This window comes from Sander lucioperca, chromosome 6 (genome assembly GCF_008315115.2).
Source record: "Sander lucioperca isolate FBNREF2018 chromosome 6, SLUC_FBN_1.2, whole genome shotgun sequence".
Lineage (NCBI taxonomy): Eukaryota > Metazoa > Chordata > Actinopteri > Perciformes > Percidae > Sander > Sander lucioperca.
In genome coordinates, this window is record NC_050178.1 from 25,746,502 (window position 1) to 25,771,873 (window position 25,372).

Below are 25,372 nucleotides of genomic sequence, written 5' to 3' on the forward strand. Positions count from 1 at the left end.
AGATGGGATCGCCCCTCTTCCCAGCATTACTCGCTAGTGAGCTTGCCACCAGTTTCTCTTCACTGACCACTGACAAGCAAAGAAACCAGTCTACACCCTCCTACAACCGCCATGGCTGCAGCTGATTGGACGAACACTTCACGTGGGGCTGGCTGCTCCCGAATTTCAAAACCGACCATATTGGCGGCTCGTTTGGAATACGATCTCATATTTTACCAAAATAGTTTCTGAAAACATTTTAAGCGAGAAATAGGCTTCATTTCAGATCAACAAAGGTCAGTTTAAATGATTTTTGTCAGCTTTGGAGTGACGGCGAGCCGAGCCGGCTGCTCCTCATTGGCATAAAGTTGGTTGGATTCAACTTTATGCAAATGAGGAGAGGGCAACTCGACGCCCCGCTTCTCCAAAGTCCCCGCAACACTACCAGAATGCAGTGCACTGCGCTACCATAGAAATGAATGGGAAGCGGGAAAAAGACGCTGCCAATGGAGACACACCATCAGTCTTGTCATGTTCCTTGGTGTCATGGTTTGGTGAGATAGTGAAATGGTCCAGTCAGCTGATTGGGGAGCCACAACTTAACCCAGCATCCCTGTACACCAGACAGTTACAGAGGATAGCTACATCTATCTTAAATGATGACTCCCAGCCTTTGTACAGGGATTTTAAGCTTCTTCCCTCCAGACAGAGGTTTTTAATCCCACGGTGCAGAACAAAGTGGTACAAAAGTAGCTTTGTTCCTGCTGCTATCACTGAGCTCAACAAGAGGTAGTGATATTTACACAAATATGATAGAAGCATTTTAATTGGATTGTAAACCTGCTTTTATCTTGACTTTATTTGAGAGATTATTTATTTCAGTGGTTCTCAACCTTTTTTGTGCCAGCGCCCCCCTATCCATTATCCAGGTCCCTAACGCCCCCCCATCAAATAAGATGGAGGCTAATTGCCCCGAATATTAATGATTACGCGCTAATATTAGGCCTATTATTGTTGTTACTATTAATAATCAAAAAATCATATCATTGAATGACAAACAACATATTTATTAGTTTTCCAGGTATCAAAAAAGCCATGTGAATAGAAATTATATTTACAGGTGTTTAAAAAAATGCAACCATTTGACATTTAGTTTAAATAGCAGCAGCCAATCAGAACGACTAGATATGTAACATTCAAACTTTAATTAGGGATTACAAACACTAACAGTAGCCAATCAGAAACAGCTAGCAATTTAACATTCAGATCTATTTTTCATTCAAATCTAAATCTATAATGGAATTGTTCCAACAGAAAACAAGCTGGTACTTATCAAAGGGTAAAAGCAGAAGGAAATAAGTTCCTGACCTTTTAAAGTTAGTGAGAGCCCTTTGTTGATGCTGAGAAGAGTCTAGGTTTACTATCGCCTGTCTTGCGAGTAAATAGCAGAAAGAAACGTTTGGAGAAACACAACCCCACATCACGCTGCGTTTAGAGGAGGTGTGAGAGTCCCGTACAGTAAACAGTGACATCACTGCCTCTATCGCTTCTACAAGAACGTTTTAAAACACCAAACACAAGCCCTGAACTGGCGGGAGTTTGGGGAACAGCTGACTGTTTGCCAAACAACAAAGCACAGTCGACGTCTCTCGCTCGTCTCTTTTCTTTCTCTCTTTCTCCATGAAATGAAGCTGCCTTCAGGTGCAATAGGAAACGTCATGTTCTATAAACGATCTGACGAAAAACTGTTACTGTGAAATATAAAGTCTACTTGTGCTACATTGGGGGGGTTAAAGAACACAACAGGACGTTGCGGTGATTGCTTTTTTTCCCCTTTTTTTTTATCTGAACGCAGCTTCACGCTGAAGCACGGAGCTCATTTAAGTTGATGCTCTGACGTCCCGTTTCCGTGAAGGCAGCACGGAGCTGCACCAAACAAAGCTGACAGAAGAACAGAAGAGAGGAAGAGCTCTGATCCCCGTCTGGTCCAGTCACAGTGACGTCAACTGGCAGCTTTTAATGGAGCTGACCACTGGTTCAGTAGTTTAAAGAGTAAACATGTATTGTTATTGGGAATCTTTGGTTTAAACTAGCTTTCAAACAAACGCCCCCCAAGGGCACCTCAACGCCCCCCTTTCCAAAATATTGCTTGACGGTTTGTGTTCTTGCAGTTTGTGTGAATACAGCACAACAACACTGACAACCCAGACGTTAGCTACAGCGAGCTAGGACTGGACACAACAGCTGGGTGTGTTTTAGTAACCGTTCATACTCAACTAAAAAAGGATTCCAAACTCCAGTTCTGTTATTTCCCTCCAGATCCTCTCATTCAGAACCTCAGTGTGAAGGTTTCACTCAGTTTGAAACATGTTCAACTACTGCAGATATCTTTATCAAAACTTAAAAAAAATGTATAACACACAAACAATAATTATATCTTGAATATAAAAACCTCACCACTGATATGCACAAAAGTATCCTCAGAAATGGTATGGTTGCTTTTCTTCTGTGAGGCTACACAGTGGTAGTGACCGGTCTTGGTCACAGTAGTTTGGAGGGTGACGTCGTCGCCTCCTCCTCTTTCTGACAGCTGGGGCTCTTTGGCAGCAAGTTGGTTTCCAGCACTGTCCTGCCATTCCACTCTAAGGTCTGCAGAAGCACCTCGAACCTCACACTGCAGCAGAGCCCTGTCGTTAGTTTGACTAACAGTCTTGACAGAGAGCTGTAGAGTACCTGTGAACACAATGGAAACAGACAATATACGTAGAGACACTTCCCACACCAAGTTTTTACACAAAATTTGTCATGCTGAAAAGATAAATAAATCATGCAATTGGATCGCATGAAATGTGTTGTCCATTATGTAGACAATATATTCCATTCCACTCTAGTAATATGAAGAATTCTTTTTAGCTGGATAGCTATACCTTCTACCAACGTCAATGTATCATTAAAGATATCAAGATAAACTGATAGATGTACTGGATTACTTTTGGCACACTAACTATTAGGTGTCGCCCACATGTTACCAACGCACTTAAAATACAATTACAAAACACTGTCGTTATTTTGATTTCTTTTATAAACTCTCTAGTCTATATCTAACTATAAATCAAGGACCCTCTGAGTGTGTGTGTGTGTGTGTGTGTGTGTGTGTGTGTGTGTGTGTGTGTGTGTGTCCGTTGTCTTTTAAATGTCTCATGAACTGTTCATCTGATCTACTTCACACGTGACTTCCTGGGTACCCAGTGAACTTGGGTTTAGAATTTGGAGCAGTTTGGACAGCGTCAGATATTAATAAACTGTGAATAAAACTTAACGGCCGCACAATAACGGTTGAGGGAGAAAAAAAAAATGTTCGCCAGGGCGAGGCTGCCGCACCGCACTTAGGTCGGGGTTCCATATGGTTTTGGGCCGGGCCCAGTAGAGTCTGGTGAAATATGGTAGGTCATTTGTGGGGGAATTTTTCCTTGACAAATAACAGACATGGTCGATTCACACGTGATTAAGATCACAGACAACCTCCGTAATGATCACTAATGACTAGAAGTCACCAGGTAATACTAACCCAGTGCTAATAGGGCTTAATACGCCGTGTTGTCACTTTGAGTCTAAAACCTAATGCTGTGTTTTCAGTTAGTTCTTCTTTTAATGAACCAACACTCTGCTGCAGTGAATGAAGTGTAAAGAACATGTTTATCATCTGGGACCCTCACTGCAGAGCAACAAGTCCTAATAACAAGTTTACTTTGTCCAGGAACAACTTTATTTACCTCCATGGTATCAAACTATTACCAGGAACCATCACTGGAGATATTTAGAGTTACAGTGAGTTTAGTTTCTAGTTAGAAATAAAATAATAAAATCATCAATAACTAAAATCATACCTACATCTTTGAGTGTCATTATTCTCTTTGTGTGATAAATGTGACTCAGCTGAAATACTGCAGTTTGCAACAACAATGAATAAATCCCTCTCTTTGTACTGAATTCCCACTAGGTGGCAGTATTAACTAGATAATGGACATGGACTTACACTCTTATTAATCTGATTACAGCTCATCCAGATTTCAGAGCCTCAGTATATTTTGGTAGAAACACTGTTACATTAATGTGTTACACCCTGTTTTAATGTTTCAGAAATGTCTCTGATTCTTTGACTTCAGTCACTAAATCTCCCTCATGAGGTGTTTTCATGTTGATCCTCAGGATCAGGTTGGAACAGCTGGTTATTAATATTTTACTTTGTGTGAAGTTTTACTAAATTATAAAGTAACTTCTATATAGCTTCATCTGTAGCTGCGTCCAATCAGAGAAGAACATCAACAATACAAACATGGAAATTATTTCAGCATCACGAGCTGCAGCAAAACTTACAAGAAATCTGTTTTAATGGATCAGGTGAAATATTAAACTAAGTTAGTAACACGATGTAAAAGTACAGAAAGTTCTGCTCTGTTTGTCTTTCTAGATGCTGTATGCAGAATATTTTAGTTTAAGAGTAATATGTATTCATACTGTTTAGAGTGAGAGGTAATATGCTGACTAACAGACATAACTTGGCCATTAAGTGTAACATTATTATTGCCATAACTTTGATCAATATTAGATTATTTAGTGACATATAACTTAACTGTATTTAACAGGTCTTATCTCAACTGGAAAGAAGAAACTAACTGTAGAGAGAAGAGTCTCAGAATCAGAGCTGACCTTCAGTCTGTACAGTGATGAAGAGAAGTAAACAAGTTCTGGGTATTATTTTCTCTGTGGTGTAATATGGAATAACTTGTGTTTTGATACTAGAACTCTGATTCTCCACTGGGCGTGTCTGTGCTGCGTTCAGGTTTTGTTCCGTCCTCCAACGCACCACGCTGGGCGCGTCTCAGAAGAGGAGCGTCTTGCTGCCTGACTCACAGATTATATCGTCTCTACAAGAACTTTACAGAACAATCCCATGTATATTAAGATAGTATCTACCTTTACCTCTACAAGAACTTTACAGAACAATCCCATGTATATTAAGATAGTATCTACCTTTACCTCTACAAGAACTTTACAGAACAATCCCATGTCTATTAAGCTAGTATCTACCTTTACCTTTACCTCTACAAGTACTTTACAGAACAATCCCATGTCTATTAAGCTAGTATCTACCTTCCACTCCAAGTACTCCTGTAATTAAACTCCATGTCTTCTCTTTTCTGGCGTTGTCTTTATAAAAAGGGATTTGTGGGGTCTATTATGTTTCTCCACCTCCATGATGAATCTCCCGTCGTCTGTGATGTTGTAGAGGAGACATACCATAATGGGGGGGGGGGTTGGTAAACTGACTGGATACTGTCGCTGTTTCACTTCCTGCCCGGCTGTTTGAACGCCCCGCGGCTCATGTGAAAATAGACCTGGCGCCTATCTTTAGCGGAGTGGAGCGCCGCTTCATGCACGCTTCTGGGACTCGCCGTGGTGCGGCTGGTGGATTATAAAGCATTGACTTGAATGGCGGTGAATGCTCGCAGGGGCACAAGACGCACCCGGAACGCAGCGCAGACACGCCTGGTGGAAATTAGGGGTTAGTGTCACTCTTGACGCTGCACAGCACTTCTCAATGTTCATCATTTCTGTCCTCAGAATCTTCCTCTGGAACATGTCTACAAACAGTAAATGTAATTGTAAACCTCCCCCCCCACCAAGAGTCAGGGTCTGGCCAAGGTTTCTATCTGTTAAGAGGAAGTTCTCCTCACCACTGCTGCACCAAATGCTCTTTGGGGGGGGGATTGGTGGGTCTCTGTGTCCTGAGATAACTCCTGTTACGATTTGACACTAGTATAAATAAATGTGAATTGAATTCTGTAACTGTGAACGTATCACGTATATAGTGTATAATCAGAGTTAAATATGATCACAAAGATGAAAGATGTACATATGCTCCTAAGAGGGGAATTCAGACTGATGACAAAGTTCATTTTTCTCTCTATTAAATCTGTGAATTTGACCATAAAGTTTTTGCAGTTTGTGTTTCAGCACAAACAACTGATGTATTAACCATACAGCTGGCAGAAATCTGTCTGTGTGTGTGTGTGTGTGTGTGTGTGTGTGCCTTAGTTCAGACTGATCTCAATATTTAACCATCAGTGCTGTTATTTATTCTCTCCTCTTATTCTTTCTCTTTTCTCTGGTGATAGTTGTGTGTTATGATGATGTGTTTTCATCTAAGTCTGAACTGCTTTGAGTAAATTCACCTTCACACACATTTTTGAAATTATTCACAGATAAAATCAGAATGAGGAAGAATCTCACCACTTATCTGCACATCAGTCTCAGCAGAAATCTGATGACTGATTGTCTCCTGTGTTGCTACACAGCGGTAGCGGTCGCTCTTGGTTACGGTTACGTTGAGAGTGATGTAGAAAAGGCCTCCTATTTTTTCGACCTGTGGCTCCTCAGCAGGTAGTTTGTTTCCATCACTGTCTTGCCATTTTACTTCAGGTTCTGGATTGCCATGAACCTCACACTGCAGCAGCCTCCAGTCCTTTGTTTCCTTAAGTGTTGCCACGGATGGTTTTGGCGCCGCACCTGTGAACACAGTGTGAACTGTAACTATAGAGGACAATCAAAGCATTAAAACATTCATATTGGGATGTTTTCATCTATTTTCTTGACTATGGGAATTACAGTGTGAGAGTAAAAACAGTGTACACCCCCTCTCATAGAGCACCTTACCATACATACTGAATGACAGGGTCAGTCCCTGCCCTGTCACTGCTGGCCTCTCATGCTTATACATCCCTTAGTACATTACTGTGGATTTGTTATTTAGTATCTTTTCTTTTATTGTCCATGCTATTCATGTGGAGTTGTTATTTTATCATCCTGTTAATGATGTATGTGTATGTCGTGTGTGATGTCTTTAAGCTACTGGGACCTTGGATTTCCCATGGGGATGAATAAATTATCTATCTATCTATCTATCTATCTATCTATCTATCTATCTATCTATCTATCTATCTATCTATCTATCACGAGGAACAAGGAGAAACAAAAGCACTACAAGCAAACAAACAAGTCTTGGATGAGTCAAGGATTAATGAAAATTGACCAATGCACAATAAACACAATGTTTAATCACAATCATAAAAATTGTAAAAAGGAAGATTTTTTAAAAAACCTTTTTGAATTATTAACATTTACACAAACTTAAAACTGACGGTGTATAAATGTCTCTACTTTTAAGTGATGTATTCATAATCATACCTCCAGCTATTTATTCTGTTTATAATGTCTAACTATTAGCATGTATTGTACTCATAATGTAGCCTAGGTACAGAATATTTGCTTTCTTAAAATTCCCGAAACTGCACTTCGTTGCCCTAGTAACGTTATCTGTAACCTGTGCAATACAACATTAGACACTACACACACACACACACACACACACACCACAATATTAGACCCTACACACACACACACTAATACAACACATTAGACCCTACACACACACACACACACACACACACTAATACAACACAACATTAGACCCTACACACACACACTAATACAACACAACATTAGACACTACACACACTAATACACCACAATATTAGACCCTACACACACACTAATACACCACAATATTAGACCCTACACACACACACACACTAATACAACACAACATTAGACCCTACACACACACACTAATACAACACAACATTAGACCCTACACACACACACACACTAATACAACACAACATTAGACCCTACACACACACTAATACACCACAACATTAGACCCTACACACACACACACACACACACACTAATACAACACAACATTAGACCCTACACACACACACACACTAATACAACACAACATTAGACCCTACACACACACACACACACACACACTAATACAACACAACATTAGACCCTACACACACACACACACACACACACACACACACACTAATACAACACAACATTAGACCCTACACACACACACACACACACACACACTAATACAACACAACATTAGACCCTACACACACACACACACTAATACACCACAACATTAGACCCTACACACACACACACACACACACACACTAATACACCACAACATTAGACCCTACACACACACACACACACACACACACACACACACACACACACACTAATACACCACAACATTAGACCCTACACACACACACACACACACACTAATACACCACAACATTAGACCCTTCACACACACTAATACACCACAACATTAGACCCTACACACACACTAATACAACACAACATTAGACCCTACACACACACACACACACACACACACACTAATACAACACAACATTAGACCCTACACACACACACACACACACACACACACACTAATACAACACAACATTAGACCCTACACACACACACACACACTAATACAACACAACATTAGACCCTACACACACACACACACTAATACAACACAACATTAGACCCTACACACACACTAATACACCACAACATTAGACCCTACACACACACACAAATACACCACAACATTAGACCCTACACACACACACACACACACTAATACACCACAACATTAGACCCTACACACACACACACACACACAAATACACCACAACATTAGACCCTACACACACACACACACACACTAATACACCACAACATTAGACCCTTCACACACACTAATACAACACAACATTAGACCCTTCACACACACTAACACAACACAACATTAGACCCTTCACACACACACTAATACAACACAACATTAGACCCTTCACACACACTAACACAACACAACATTAGACCCTTCACACACACTAATACAACACAACATTAGACCCTTCACACACACTAATACACCACAACATTAGACCCTACACACACACACACACACACACACACACACACACACACACACACACACACAAATAATGTAATGTTTAACGTTAGTAGAACCAAGTGAGGACGTTGTGAATCATCAGGGGCCTGTTTCACAAAAGCAGAATTTATAAATCCAGGATAACTGATAAAGCGAGGCTTGACCTAGACTAATCTGAGCATCCTGGCTTGGTGAGTTTCATGAAGGCCAAGCCAGGCTGAGGAGGAGAGACTAGGTCTAGTCAGGCTGAGGAGGAGAGACTAGGTCTAGTCAGGCTGAGGAGGAGAGACTAGGTCTAGTCAGGCTGAGGAGGAGAGACTAGGTCTAGTCAGGCTGAGGAGGAGAGACTAGGTCTAGTCAGGCTGAGGAGGAGAGACTAGGTCTAGTCAGGCTGAGGAGGAGAGACTAGGTCTAGTCAGGCTGAGGAGGAGAGACTAGGTCGAGCCAGGCTGAGGAGGAGAGACTAGGTCTAGTCAGGCTGAGGAGGAGAGACTAGGTCTAGTCAGGCTGAGGAGGAGAGACTAGGTCTAGTCAGGCTGAGGAGGAGAGACTAGGTCTAGTCAGGCTGAGGAGGAGAGACTAGGTCTAGTCAGACTGAGGAGGAGCGACTAGGTCTAGTCAGGCTGAGGAGGAGAGACTAGGTCTAGTCAGGCTGAGGAGGAGAGACTAGGTCTAGTCAGGCTGAGGAGGAGAGACTAGGTCTAGTCAGGCTGAGGAGGAGAGACTAGGTCTAGTCAGGCTGAGGAGGAGAGACTAGGTCTAGTCAGACTGAGGAGGAGAGACTAGGTCTAGTCAGGCTGAGGAGGAGAGACTAGGTCGAGCCAGGCTGAGGAGGAGAGACTAGGTCTAGTCAGGCTGAGGAGGAGAGACTAGGTCTAGTCAGGCTGAGGAGGAGAGACTAGGTCTAGCCAGGCTGAGGAGGAGAGACTAGGTCTAGTCAGGCTGAGGAGGAGAGACTAGATTGAGCCAGGCTGAGGAGGAGAGACTAGGTCTAGTCAGGCTGAGGAGGAGAGACTAGGTCTAGTCAGGCTGAGGAGGAGAGACTAGGTTGAGCCAGGCTGAAGTAATTCTGATAGATGCGCGTCCACGGCTTTCCTCAAAAGACCGCGAGGTCGATCACAGATTTCCTGATGCCAAAATGGAGAATACGCATTGTACATACTTTATACAGAGTGAGCAGCAGCTTCTTGTGGAAGTATGATGACGTGAAACACATTATTTGTATAAAAAGAAAAGAAACATGGCTGCTGTAATGAAACAGTAAGAGAAAGCGTAGCAGACGATCACGGACCGACTGAATGTGTAAGCAGCCTAAAAATATACATTAACTGACCACTGCTCTGAACTGAAACCGCCATAATCATTCCATTCAAGGATTAGGCTACTAATCATTTGCACAAATTAACAGTTGTACTCTTTGCCTTAAAAGTAAGCAGAAGATAATGTTACTCAGGAAATTTACCATGAAGATCAATTTTCTACAACGCTAGAGTATGATGCGTAAATATCTCTTTCACTGTTCCTCCCTCTCTCTCATGGGCTAAAATATAAATTTCCTAAGTCATATTAACTTCCACTGCTCACTTTTAATGCAAAGTCTACAACTGTTGGTTTTTGCAAATGACAGTGACTCATTGAATGGTTTCAGTTAAGAGCAGTAGTTCATAAATATATATTTTTAGACTATCATTCAGTCGGTCCGCTATTATCTGCCACGCTTTTTCTCGCATTTTTTTATTTTTTATAGAGGACGAGTTTCTTCTCTACATATTATATTCCTTGCTCCCTTGTGGACATAGAAAATAAAGACACTGAAGAAATTGGACTCTAAAATCTAGAAACTATAATTAAGTGATAAATTCCATGCACACTGTAAACATGAATGGAACAGAGTATATTCATCAGTTATTTCCCCCCTCAGCAAAACATAACCAGCAAAAACCATTGAGGTGTCCTCTCCCTGTTGTAACATGAATGTACAGTAGTCTACATCACTAGATAGTTACTGGTCCAGTGAACTAAGACTGTAATTTGGGAGGATTGTACAATTAGGATATGTTCTTTAAATACAGTACAATCCTCCCAAATTATAGTCCCAGTTTACTGGATAACACAAATTGTGTGCTAAGAATGCCAAATACAATGCACATGGAAGAGGAACAAACATGATCCTTATTGTTAAAGAATAAAAAAAAAATAATCAATTAAAATAATTCAAGGTGCATTGGTCAACTATAGAAATGTACAGCGTTGTATGTATTGCCCTTAGTAACAGACTTCATTTAAAACACATTTGAAATGTTATCAGCCTTTTCTAATTATCTCAACAACTGTCATAATATATTAATAATCTTCTAACAACAATATGAACAGCAGTCTTCATACAGCAATATAACAGTAACAATGACTGTCACATGAATAATTATTAAAAACAATTATGGTCCCAACTTTAAATAATAACAGTACTTAAATGAACAGCAATATGCACCTGTTGTATTTTAATCCAGCTGATAACAAAAGGGTAAAACCACTGCTGGGTGATCAGAAAAGGCTCCAGGATTAAATAAATCCTGGCTGTTAGCCTGGTCGGGAGCAGGCTAGCTGCACAGAATAAATCTCCATGGTGATTTATGTGCCTCCACTTTCGTGAAACCGAGTCAAGGCTTAAATCATCCAGGATAACTGATAAATCCCGGCTTAATCCCTTATCTTGGTTTTGTGAAACAGGCCCCAGGTCTGTGGAACCAAACAGCTACCACAGATAACGTTATTAAAATCAGGACTCACCTGGGATGTTTTCATCTCTTCTGTCTTTTAATGTTATAAAGCGCGGAGGTTGCAAGCGACCCGAGATTTACATGTAAAAGTGATTAAATAAATATAAACATATTTTCATGTTGACTGTGGAAGTCAATACAGACATATTATACCTCGTTTGAAACCGTAAATGTTCGTTTTTTCAACGAATTTTAGAATCTAATCTTAAAGTTAACGACATCACAACAGTAGCGTCTTACTTTACGGCAGTACACAGTTAGCAACTTACCTTCTCTCCTGTCTAGCCGCAGTTAAAATGTATTTAACGGTCGAAAAACAGACATGTATAAACAAACGGGGGCTCGTTTTAAATAATAAAAGTCCACCGATTAAATTTACCTCGTTCGAGTTCAAGCGGAAGTCAAAATAACCTGAATAAAAGTCGATTATATTCCTCGTTTAGTTTTAGCGCCGCTCGACAAACTTTCAAAATAACATATTTTCAGTGCATTTAAAGTTTTGACAGAACCTCTGACCAATGATGTTCAGTATCTCTGAAATCAGGAAACGCCCCGAAACAAAATAAACCAATCCGCATCTTTCTACGATCTAAAGTGACGTACCTACCGGACTTTTAACTCAAAGAGCCAATCATAGGAGAGCATCCCCACGTGAGCTCCACATATGTCTTATTGACAGCTTGTTTCATCCAATGGTAAGTCAGCACCGTGAAAACACGGTGAGTTTGTAGCCAATTAAATTACCTGCTTGACCATATATGGAAGTTAATGTAGCTGGACTCTCCGTGGTAGCGGGACACCAACAGAACAGAGAAACTTTATTTATATGTTTATGGAGGCGATATTCAGCAATAATAAATGTATAAATCTTTATTTAAATGCTAAGGACATATTTTTATAGTTTTATAGAATAGTGTTTAACTCTTAGGGACATGTTTTCAGAATCATTAAGAGATTTATTAACATGATTTGGTAACTTTTAAAAAGTTTTAGAGAGCTCTATAGAGTCCTCTGCTGGAGATACTTTGTATTGCACTTTCTTAAATATCTCAGAGCCACTTCAGTCTTTCAACATAAAACTTTGTACAAACATTACAGACAAGTTAAAGGAGAGATCCTGTGAAATTCAGCCTGATGGCTCTTATTATCACTGATTATCTGCATTTAAAATAGGAATTGAAAGGGGAAAAAATAAGAAAGCTTCCATTTTTTATGTTAAATATTTGATCAATGCAGCTCTTTCAGAGTCTGAAGTGAGATCAACACACCTAATGAAACCTGATGAGTGTTTGTTTAACAGTGATGTCATTTACATACATCAGTTCCTTGTGTTCTGGTATTATACAGATTAAAATGTGTCTTTATCAAGAGGCAGAAATGTACATAATCAAAATGAGCCCTAAGAGATTAAGGTAGGATCTAAAAGGCAAAAAAACAAACAGTTAGAGCTTGTAAAGAATGATCAACTTGACAAACAGTTACACAGAAATAGTCTTCATTAAACTTTAACTGTTTAATAAAAATACTCACCAACAACTAGCTCAATGTAGAATGTTTGAGGTGGCCGAAGATGGGGAAAATAACAGGTGTAGTTTCCACTGTCAGATATCTTTGTATTTCTGATGATTATGGAGGCGTTGCCGTACTTCAGTTCATCTTGAAAATGAGAGACTCGACCTTTGAACTGCTCACTCTGACCATCTCGGCCGTTGTTGTAATGTTTGCCTTTGTCATACAGGAACACCTCCTTCTCACCAGCATCTTTCTGAGCAACTTTCTTCCAGTCAAAGACACCTGATGCAATGTTCTCCTTGGTGCTGAGGGAGCAGGGTAACACCACATCTCTGTCTTGTTCCACTTTAATCAACGGTGGCCCTGAAAGATAAAATCATGTATTTTTCAGTATGTTTACGTGCAGAGTAATTAAGTTAGTTTTCAATCGCTTTGGCACAATCGTCGAATAACTATTAAACTTTGTCAAACATGACTATTTATATGAACATTTGGTCAGTTGTTAACATGACTATAGTCATTTATCATTGCTGTGGCACAACATGCATTGAGTAAGCCATGCAGATGAAAATAGTTTGCATTAATTTGCTATTGAATCACATTACTTCTGAAATGCAATTATACACATGTTCATTGTGTAAATCCCTACATGCAAAATAGAGCAACCAACAATCACAATAACCTGTCACACATATCTTAGATACATAACAGGTATGTGGTTTTGTTGTAAAAGTTGTCAGATAGATAGAGAGGAACAATACAACTTCCTCACAATTTAGAGCAACCAAACGCAAACAGGTGAGAATATCACAGCAGTGTTGTAGGGGGTGGCTGCGTCACGCCAAACGCAGACTGATCTCAATAAGTGGCGTATGTATGACACGCCAATTCGTATGTCATTTTGGCGTGTTATCAAGGCGCATAATCGTTTTTTAGCGTGTTTATCAACGCCGTTTGGCCTCCATTGACTTACATTACCTTGCGATTGCGTGTCAATTTACGCCAAGAAGCGAGTAGGATGAAAGGCCGAAAATCCGCATAGGGAGGTTGGTTGGGGTGGTGGATGGGTCAAACACAGGACTTTCACCCAGGAGACCGGGGATCATGTACCACGGGTCACGTTTCCTAAACCCAACCGTCCTGTTCTTCTTTTCCTAAACCCAACCCGTCCTGTTCTTCTTTTCCTAAACCCAACCCGTCTGCTGTATACGGCGTAGACAAATGCGTACAGATAACACGCGACTTGGCTTTAGAAAGTGGCGTGTATGTTTAAGTGAAAACATGATGTCACGTTGGCCAAAAGATATATTTCCCTCATTACACTGTAAAGGGAGGATATCAGGTGTGATGTCGATAAAATGTTGTGGCCAGACAGAGAGGAGATTGGATGACCCATGATGTTGATATATTTGCAGCATATTTTCTTATTTCTTGCACATATTGTACAGTATTTCCTGATCATTTTGATGTATGTTTTTCTGTACAAGCTTTCTTTATGTATCTGCGGTTGACTGGTGTGTACATACAATGAGAAAGTATAGTGACTGACACGGATACTATTTAGCTGCCTAAATATACAATGTTAGCACTGGACAATATCAGAGTGGGTAACTATCACACTTTCAGAGTACACTGTCATTAGACAAGATGTCTTTTCATTTTGACTGTCTTGGTCTAAGCAATGATAAAGAAACCTCATGTTTTGATGACAATGATTTATTCATTGATGGATTTATTTACATTTGAAATACAAGTTCATTCTTTTGATTGAGCAATCACCTTTTTCACTGGTCAAGTGATCAGGGTGGCTTTCTTGATGACATAGAGGGGAACAGATAGGGGGGCATAGGGGGGTTAGAGGTGAACAGATGATCTTACTGCAGTGATTTCTTATGTGGGAGTTTTGTGGTGAGGAGGTTGTACCAGGACAGCTGGCAGGGAGTTACATGTGGAGATGTAGCAGTAGCTCAACTAATTATAACTTCAAGTATTTGTGTTTAGGAGGAAAATAAAGACGGAATTATGATCACAAATTGGTCCGAAGCAGATCTTCATCATTTTTATCATAATAATCAAAAATCAAACAAACTACAATGAGCCGGATCCACAGGACAGGCCTCCACCTGAAGGACTCAGTATAACATCTGAACACCACACATCCACTTTTATATGATTAATAAAGTTGAATAACATCCAGTTTAAACTCAGTTCAGCTGAACACATTAGGAGCATGATGGAGGGTTAGTAGTTGAGCTCATTTCACAGGACAATGTTGGATGTTTGGCTGTAATTGGTATTATATTGTTAAGGCCTATTGTTTTTGGGGATGCTTTGGAAGTTAGTTGGTCCGTGAGATTTTTTCATTGGGTAAGTGGTCCTTGGTCTGAAAAAGTTTGATAAACATTGCTCTAAACTACACTCAGGGAGAGGGCTCCCACTGAATCTACTACAATCTAATAATACAAAGGGTCTGTGCAGACATAAAGCCTGGCCTGACCCACCCCGTCACATCCCTAACAACCTAACAGAAGACTTACTACTTTGGAACGATGAACTGCAAACCAAAAATTGTATTGTAGCTGAGAGTTGTTAAAGTGCCCATATTATGAAAAAATCACTTTTTCTGGGATTTGGGGTGTTATTTTGTGTCTCTGGTGCTTCCACACACATACAAACTTTGAAAAAAATCCATCCATGCTGTTTAGAGTGAGATACGGTTTCTGAATGTGTCCTGCCTTCAGTCTGGGTGAGCTGTTCAAAATCGGCACGGCTTGTGACGTCACAAGCCAAAACGAGCAGGCTAACCGCAACCATTAGCTCGTAGCGTTAGCATGCTAATGCTAATGCTAACGCTAGCATGCTACCTCGTTCTCAGTAGCAAAGCACTGCTACAACACACACAAGTTCACCATAATCTACAAAAGAACTACTTCCATGTGCGCCCTCATTTAGAAGTCTCCCAGCTAATCCTGCCTTGTAACTGACCTAAGTTGTAGAAACAGCCTTTCTTTTACTGTCTATGGAGCTAGCTAGCTGACATGATCTACATCTGAGCTACTGGGCATGTGCAGTGCAATCACAGATAGTACAGAAGAAGAAGAAGAAAAGAGGTCTCACTCTGTAGCTAAAACAGAGACCAGGTGAAAAGAGGATCTGCAGCAGTGAGAGAGAGAGCGGTGCAGTACAACAAAAATATGGTGTTTTTTGAAAATTAAACCATGTAAACCTATTCTGGTACAACCTTAAAATACAATTATGAACCTGAAAATGAGCATAATATGGCTGCTTTAAGATATTTGTACTTCATTTTTAATACGTTTGCTTCAATCCATCTATTCTAAGAGGAGGTCAATCTCCCACATAATAACGTCATTACTTTGTATACAGGAATCACACCACACTCATGAATAATTAATAACACTGAACTCTTTCTATTTTTCCCAAGCAATGACGAACATCAACTCGGTTGTTAAAAGGCTTTTTCTCTCTCTCTGTATATTGTGACCTTCCAATAATGTGATTATATATGAACTTCAGAGTGGAGCTGGTGGAAGAATTACATTATATTACATAATTATTCTCTACGGCTGAAAGATTACTACTATGACTTTCACTTCCTGGACAGAAACAAAGAACAGCTGCAGTGCTTGTGTCTGTTAATAAAAAAATACAAATAAGAAAAAGACAGAGTTTGACAATGATCTGAATACTATACGTACATGTTGCTATTCACACAGTGCTGGCTTCACTGAGTGGTGTATTATGGTATGTAGGTAGGTAGGCCAAAAAAAGAAGAATCTTCAGGCAGAGGATATAAAGGGTTTCTAGGAAATGCACATCAACAGCCCAACGTCTCACAACAGGATGCAGCCTAGGCCCGCCCACACACATGCACGTGCACACAAACACAAACGTGTCATGTTGTGAAAATATCATATTTCATCATTAGTGATACAAGAGTCCAAAGTTAGATTGAGTTAGAGATTCTTGGAAATAGTGTTCTGTCTGCAGCACATCATTGCTCTACCTTCTCTACGGTTGGATCAGTGTCTGAAACGGGCCAGTAGTACTTCACCAGAACTGAGTACCAGCACTTCTGATCTGTGTCCCCATGAGTACCCTTACTTCTAAATGTTATCACTATTATCAATAGGCTAGTCTCCCTTTGCCAGACCTTCCTTCACAGCGCGGTGGAGGAGGGTCTGGCTACTCCCCACAGCATTCCTGGATGGGAGAAAAACATGCTCTGGTTATATTTCTTTAAAGGAACATGCCGACTTATTGGGACTTTAGCTTATTTACCATATCCCCCAGAGTTAGATAAGCCATACATACCCTTCTCATCTCCGTGCGTGTCATAACTCTGTCTGACGCACCCACCGCTAGCCTACCTTAGCCCAGATCCTGGAGGTAACCGGCTCCATCTAGCCTAGCTTAGCACAGATCCTGGAGGTAACCAGCTCCATCTAGCCTAGCTTAGCCCAGATCCTGGAGGTAACCGGCTCCATCTAGCCTACTGCTCCCAATAAGTGACTAAATAACGCCAACATTTTCCTATTTACATGTTGTGATTTGTATAGTCACAGCGTGTACAAATAACAAGGTCACATGACACACAGCCATCTTCTAACCTATACATACTGGGAACTATATTCTCAGAAGGAGAAGCTCTGCTACTTGGGCGGAGTGATTTGCTCGCAGCACCTGAGAACCCACCTGCGCACAGATGGGCAGGACGACGTGGACGCTGGATGGGAAATTGACAACTGCGTCGGTCTTAAACTAGTAAAGACACTTACGTCGGGCTTTGTGCTGCGCTGCACCGGGTGCATGATAGGGCCCTAAGAGATGGAATGCTGTGGCAAGCAAATATTTGTTGTTAACATGTACATAATTCCTAAATAAGCATCCAGAAACACGTCATGTTTTGAATCTGCAGAAAGTTTTGAACAATGCAGCAGATTAATTAATTAGTAATAATACTATTTACATAAATACAGACATTTGCATGCAGAAAAGGCACAAATTGTTGCAGAAAAATGTACCAGAATACAGAAATATTTCCTAGGGAACGACCACCAGACACCCCGGTTATAATATAAGACTTTTACTGAAGTAAAGGATCTGAATACTTCGTCCATCACTGCTTGGAAACATACTGTGGTTCCTACTTTAGTTCTGTTTAACAGAAAGCTTCAGGCAGCTGGCAGAGGATGAAGGGTTACTCGGAAATGCACATCAATGCCCCACCTTCTCACGACCACACACACACACACACACACACACACACACACACACACACACACACACACACACACACACACACACACCTGCAGAAATGACGCCATATCTAAAGTTAATAAACAATATTTTGAATATGTGCTAAATATTATTATACATAATGTGACCGCAGCTGAGCAGCATGATTAATATTCTGTTTCTAGACCTCTGCATGTTTACATTGAAATAATTAAAAATAAATTACATTTGCGAATAGGGTGTATAGGCCTATTTCAGTGTAATGATCAGTTTTCTTACCGTTTAGTTGAGCAGACGTGATTCCAGAGCGAGTCAGGAGGCAGAGACACAGAAGAGGAAGAAGCTCCATCTCTGTCGATGTCTCCTAAAGATCAAACATCACTTTAACATCACAACGTCTCTTATAACGGAGATGGAGACACTCCTAACCTACATCCATGATCCTAACGGGGGGATTGGCTGAAAACACTTTCGGTTTCAAGGCAAGCTGCAACAACAGCCACACTTCCTGCACAAATCCTTCAGAATAAAAGCGTCACCTCCGCATAACTATGACTCATGCATTCTGCACAAGAGCTGCTCATAATGTGCGCAAACTGCAAAAAGCTCTTCATCTTCACGCTAACATTAAAGGTGATTATAAAAAAAACTACAGAGCTAAAGATTAAGCTATATATTCACTGTTAATGCACACATGCCTGTACTTCTTCTGACCACTTTATCAGCAGAAGTAAAACCGTTTCCGGTGCAATTTCTCCAAAATAAAAGTTATTTAACTAAATGTTGCACAAAAAGGAGGTACTGTGAGTTGGCAGCAAAATACAGCTGTTCAGGATCACCAACCAGGTAAAGTGGGATCAATACTTTTTGATAGCAAAAAAGTCTATACCATTGGTTTCCCAAAGTGGGGTTCGGGGACCCCGAGGGGTCCTTGAGTGTGCTCCAGGGGGTCCGCAGCAAAAAGGGGAATCGTTTTTTCACAAACATTCCATCCATAAGTAACACAATGACAGAATGTAGAACTGTTTTGGTCATAGGTTTCATACACTCTCTGTTATATAACACCAAAAAAACCCTAAATCTGATAGTCGACCCTGGGAGAAAATCTCACCGTTTGGGGGTCCGTGGTCTATTTGGTTCAGTTTAGGGGCCGTTTTTGGAGTTTTGTGAGTTAGACTGTAGAGTGGAGCCGGATACTCAGCTGAAACGGATAAAGCACTTTTGCCGAATACGAGTATTATACGAGTAATACGAGTCAATATCTGTGCTCGGATTGAATAAAAATCCTCATTGGGTAGTTGACTGTGTCTGCGTTCTGTGATAGGCTAGTCGTCACAGCACCCCTCCCCTACACACATACAGATTGTGTTGCTGTGTCCCGCTCTGCTCACTCACACAGAACAACTCTCTCTCTCTCTCTCTCTCTCCCTCAGTCACTCAGGTTCGTGGGTCTTTTCCGTTAACGTTGAGGGTTTCTTCAGCTTCAGGTTTGTTTTTTACTTCGGTTTGTAGTACTTACTTATTAACCAGTAGAGTTCTGGTAAACGTGGGGTTTGTTCAGACGTGGTGCTTGGTAGAATGTGACTCACGTTGCGTCTCTGCCTGTCGGAGATTTTTTTTCTTTTTTAAACCGTCAGCTGGCTCTAAACAGATCTGAAAAACAGCGTCGGACTATTTGATCCGTAGAACACAGTCCCCCCCGCCCCCCTCTCTCTCTTTCTCTCTCTCTCTCTCTCTCTCTCTCTCTCTCTCTCTCTCTGTCTCTCTCTTACTCACTCACACACACACACACACACACACACCTGGTGTGGAAATAAAAAAAATAAAAAAAAACCCAAAAAAAAATATTAAAAAAAAAATCACACTGATCATAAAAAAATTAAAAGTTAAAAAAAGAAAGTTATGTTGAGTATGAAAACTCTTGTTCATTACATTTTACTTCATAATTGCAACCCCATGTGTTGTATTCATTGTTCTTGTTCTGTATATAGTTTGTTTGTTATCGTGATCAAAACCATTGATCTGAAGCTTAATGCTGATGCTGTCATGTAAATAGTTTTCTAATCAGCAATAAATATAACAATTTCTGATCAACCCATATCAATTGCATGCTTAAAATAACATACCGGTTAAAGCCCCACCCATTTCAAGACAACCCGACCCACTTCCGGGTTAAATCCCGCCCACTTCCGGGTTAGGCCCCGCCCAGTCCGAGTACAGATACAGATACAGATAATTCATATGGTTAACAGATACAGATAATTCATATGGTTAACAGATACAGATACAGATACAGATAATGCTGTATTCGCTCATCCCTATTAGACTGCATCTCCTCCTCCAGAAAACGCTCCCATAGATCGTTTGTTTAAAGGTGCTGTAGGCAGGATTGTGAAGATCCAGGACTTAGCCAAAAAATTTCGACAAACATCGACAATTTCTCAGTCCCTCCCCCCTTTCTGCTAAAGCCCAAAACAGTCTCCTAAGCCCCTCCCCCCACAAGGGAGAATGAATGCGTGTGCATGAGCAGTGATTGACACGCAGTTAGACACCCCCCCTGGCCCTGATTGGTGCATCTGAACAGGGAGCGGTGGATTTTTGCTAATCCCACTACAGGCTGTAGTATGGAATTATTTTTGTGTCTTTAATACCAAGCAAAACGTCTCAAGTATCAAACAAAAATCACTAACTCAAGCAAAAAAATTGTCACCTCAAAGAGAAAACTTAAAACTTGAAAACAAAACATTTGTGTAGTCGTAAACTATTGGTCTTATATTTGTTTGATATTGTGTCCTTTTGTTTTCAGTTCCCTCTGCTTCTTTCTCAATGATCAGTCTTTTGATCTCTCCATCACGTTTGCAGTTCTGCTCCCAGCTTTCTCGTTTGCGCTTCCCAAGTCTTTGTTTGCGATTGTGACACAAAACTATCGCGTGGGCGGGTCTTACAGGGGTGCGTCCCCATTGGCTAATGCGTATTTGGAGTATTTTTGAGTGACAGCTCAGTGCCTGCCGGCCCCCTGACGTTTCAGTGCAGTTAACTTAAGAGATTTTGGAGGACACACAAACCACTCCACAGCGGATTCCTACAAGATTAATAAAATGTAAGTATTGATCATATATATTGTCTGTGATGTACTTTGCAAGCATGGTTACTAGACGTTTGTTGTTTCGTTGTGTTAAGTTACTAATTAGCTAGTGAAGCTGTTAACTTAGCATTTAACGTTAGCTAACTGCTAACGTATTAATTATCGTCTTCTCTCTGTAGAATAATGAAACATTGTGGGATGTGCAGGACCCCGAGCAGAGCAGAGCTACGATGCTGTCCCAGGTAACGTTAGCTAGGTCAGTAACGTAGCTATATCTGGTAATACACAATGCTAGAGTATTGGTTAAGTAGTACAATGTAGAAGCTGTGCATATAATGTATTCCTATCTAGAGGTTGACACATACAATACATATGCAGTGTTAGCTGTGCCTAACTGGTTCATCTTTATAGATATGTGCATTATTATAGCATAGCATAGCATAGCATAAAAAGAAACTCAGTAATGATAGCTACATTTACACCAAGAGGATGACATTACAAGACAACAAGAATGTTCATCTGTACTTTCCTAGTTATGACAAAACTGGCTATCCTAACTCTAATTACATGTATTCTGTTGCATTTGCAAGCAGGTCAGCATAAGGAAAGTGTTCATATTGTTTTTAAAGCCTGTTGCTAATGGCTACTTAAAAGCAAGTTATTTTAATTGTAAATCACCCAATCTTAGAAGCTGCAGTTATCAATAAGAACTTTGTTACCATTTGATTTGTGTAAGGAACTTTGTTATACTTTTCTATCACAGCTCACATCAGGCAGCAGTCAGTCCAACCAGGAGGACGTGGTAGCAGCAGAGGGAGAGGAGCCTTCAGTCTCTCTGTGGAGGAAACACTGTTTGCTAAGGCTTCTAACAGCCAGGGTATAGATCGATAGAGTACGTATTGATCATATTTTACTGAGATACTCAATTAACACTTACAATAACCTTTTTCTTAAGTTTATTTTCATTTGTGTACTTGTAGTTTCTAAGTCCATTGTATATCAATATATACAGTATACTGTCCTGTAATTTAATTTGTGTTTACATTGTTTTACTGTAATTATATTTTAAAATGCACATAATATATTAAAACACTTTTTTACATTCACCCTTGTCAGTTTGGTTCATTATATAATACAGGACATAAGGTTGAGACTATTATAATGCTTTATTTTTAGTCCAATATAAAACTTCACATACATAATGGCTATTTGAACGTATTTGGCTGGGGCCCCGGTGGTAGAAGAAGCTGGAACTCAGTATCAGTCATTATTTGCAGTACATCACAGGTCAGGATCAGTTTTTCATCACCAACAATACATAAACATACTGAGTAATAGGGTTATGAATATATTTCACATATTCAGTTCCACCTAAGGCAAGCTGTATTTCTGTGCTGACTTGTGTCTGCAACAACACTTCTGAGGGTGGTGCAGGAATATCACACACAACTCCTGGACGCCTGGGATCATCTGGTCTCCTGAGCTCAGTGATGGCCCACCGCTCCAGTCTGGACGACAGCCTCTTTGAAGGGCTGGGATGTGGCTGTAGTCCTTCACTTCCTTGACTTATTGTAAAGCTTGAAGTACCTTATTAGATGAAAAAAAAATGTTTGAATTTAGCTCAATAATAAATCATTTTAATTTTGCACTCTAGGAACATTTTTCTAGCTTTCATAATCACTACTGGAACACTTATTTCTGGAATATTATTGATCACACTTTCTAGATTCCTACCTCCGTGCTGACTACATGTGTAAAGTACAATATGGCTTCATGTTGAATTTACTCAAATGATCCATCTGCTTTTCCCTTGGGTAATCTGCCAAGGTGGTCCAGGGCAGCCAGCAGGACCCGAGCTTCATCAGCTATGCACATCACTAAAAAACAATAATGATCACTTAGCAAAGTGTGTTAGTTAAAGTACATTGTTTGGATAATAGTAACAATATGCATTCATTCTAAATATTGTTGAAATTTACATTGTTAAAATATACAAAAAATATGTCAGTTATCTGCCATCTTGCAGCAGTGCAATACAAAAAGAAACAGTGTGTACAGATGGAACATTATCTAATGTATGTGTCAACCTCTAGATAGGAATACATTATATGCACAGCTTCTACATTGTACTACTTAACCAATACCCTAGCATTGTGTATTATCAGATATAGCTACGTTACTGACCTAGCTAACGTTACCTGGGACAGCATCGTAGCTCTGCTCTGCTCGGGGTCCTGCACGTCCCACAATGTTTCATTATTCTACAGAGAGAAGACGATAATTAATACAGCTCCTTGAGTAAGACACTAAGACTTCATGATTCCCATGGCAAATTAGCTCAGTAGCCTAACATAGCTACAAGTTTTAGATAACGTTAGCAGTTAGCTAACGTTAAATGCTAAGTTAACAGCGTCACTAGCTAATTAGTAACTTAACACAACGAAACAACAAACGTCTAGTAACCATGCTTGCAAAGTACATCACAGACAATATATATGATCAATACTTACATTTTATTAATCTTGTAGGAATCTGCTGTGGAGTGGTTTGTGTGTCCTCCAAAATCTCTTAAGTTAACTGCACTGAAACGTCAGGGGGCCGGCAGGCACTGAGCTGTCACTCAAAAATACTCCAAATACGCATTAGCCAATGGGGACGCACCCCTGTAAGACCCGCCCACGCGATAGCTTTGTGTCAGAATCGCAAACAAAGACTCTGGAAGCGCAAACGAGAAAGCTGGGAGCAGAACTGCAAACGTGATGGAGAGATCAAAAGACTGATCATTGAGAAAGAAGCAGAGGGAACTGAAAACAAAAGGACACAATATCAAACAAATATAAGACCAATAGTTTACGATTACACAAATGTTTTGTTTGCAAGTTTTAAGTTTTACCTTTGAGGTGACAATTTTTTTGCTTGAGTTAGTGATTTTTGTTTGATACTTGTGACGTTTTGCTTGGTATTAAAGACACAAAAATAATTCCATAAAACTTCCCTTTCTCGAGCCACATTAACCAGCTCCGACTGGGGGATCCCGAGGCGTTCCCAGGCCAGGTTGGAGATATAATCCCTCCACCTAGTCCTGGGTCTTCCCCGAGGCCTCCTCCCAGCTGGACGTGCCTGGAACACCTCCCTAGGAAGGCGCCCAGGGGGCATCCTTACCAGATGCCCGAACCACCTCAACTGGCTCCTTTCAACGCGAAGGAGCAGCGGCTCTACTCCGAGCTCCTCACGGATGACTGAGCTTCTCACCCTATCTCTAAGGGAGACACCAGCCACCCTCCTGAGGAAACCCATTTTGGCCGCTTGTACCCTGGATCTCGTTCATGACCCAGCCTTCATGACCATAGGTGAGGGTAGGAATGAAAACTGACCGGTAGATTGAGAGCTTTGCCTTCTGGCTCAGCTCTCTTTTCGTCACAACGGTGCGATAAATTGAATGTAATACCGCACCCGCTGCGCCGATTCTCTGACCAATCTCCCGCTCCATTGTCCCCTCACTCGCGAACAAGACCCCAAGGTACTTGAACTCCTTCACTTGGGGCAAGGACTCATTCCCTACCTGGAGAAAGTACTCCATCGGTTTCCTGCTGAGAACCATGGCCTCCGATTTAGACGTGCTGATCCTCATCCCAGCCGCTTCACACTCGGCTGCGAACCGATCCAGTGCCATCAGGACCACATCATCTGCAAAGAGCAGCGATGAGATCCCCAGCCCACCAAACTGCAACCCCTCTCCACCCCGACTACGCCTCGATATCCTGTCCATAAATACTACAAACAGGATTGGTGACAAAGCGCAGCCCTGGCGGAGGCCAACTCTCACCTGAAACGAGTCTGACTTACTGCCGAGAACCC

The 25,372-nt window shown here is 40.8% G+C and overlaps 1 protein-coding gene and 1 long non-coding RNA gene across 2 annotated transcripts in view; one reads left to right on the forward strand and one right to left on the reverse strand.

Annotated features, from left to right (window-relative positions):
- Positions 1–25,372, reverse strand: part of LOC116062310 (CD276 antigen-like) — an 89,105-nt gene that overhangs the window by 15,118 nt on the left and 48,615 nt on the right. Inside the window, exons 4-6 of the mRNA XM_036001830.1 lie at positions 13,189–13,533; positions 6,274–6,549; positions 2,437–2,712 (exon numbers count right to left, since the gene is read on the reverse strand). Of these exons, the coding sequence (XP_035857723.1) occupies positions 2,437–2,712; positions 6,274–6,549; positions 13,189–13,533 (897 nt within the window). The remainder of the gene's footprint in view (positions 1–2,436; positions 2,713–6,273; positions 6,550–13,188; positions 13,534–25,372) is intronic.
- Positions 337–13,634, forward strand: LOC118495219. The gene is made up of 4 exons (XR_004897538.1): positions 337–346; positions 4,713–4,716; positions 12,299–12,309; positions 13,429–13,634. It is a non-coding gene; the product is annotated as an uncharacterized LOC118495219 (long non-coding RNA).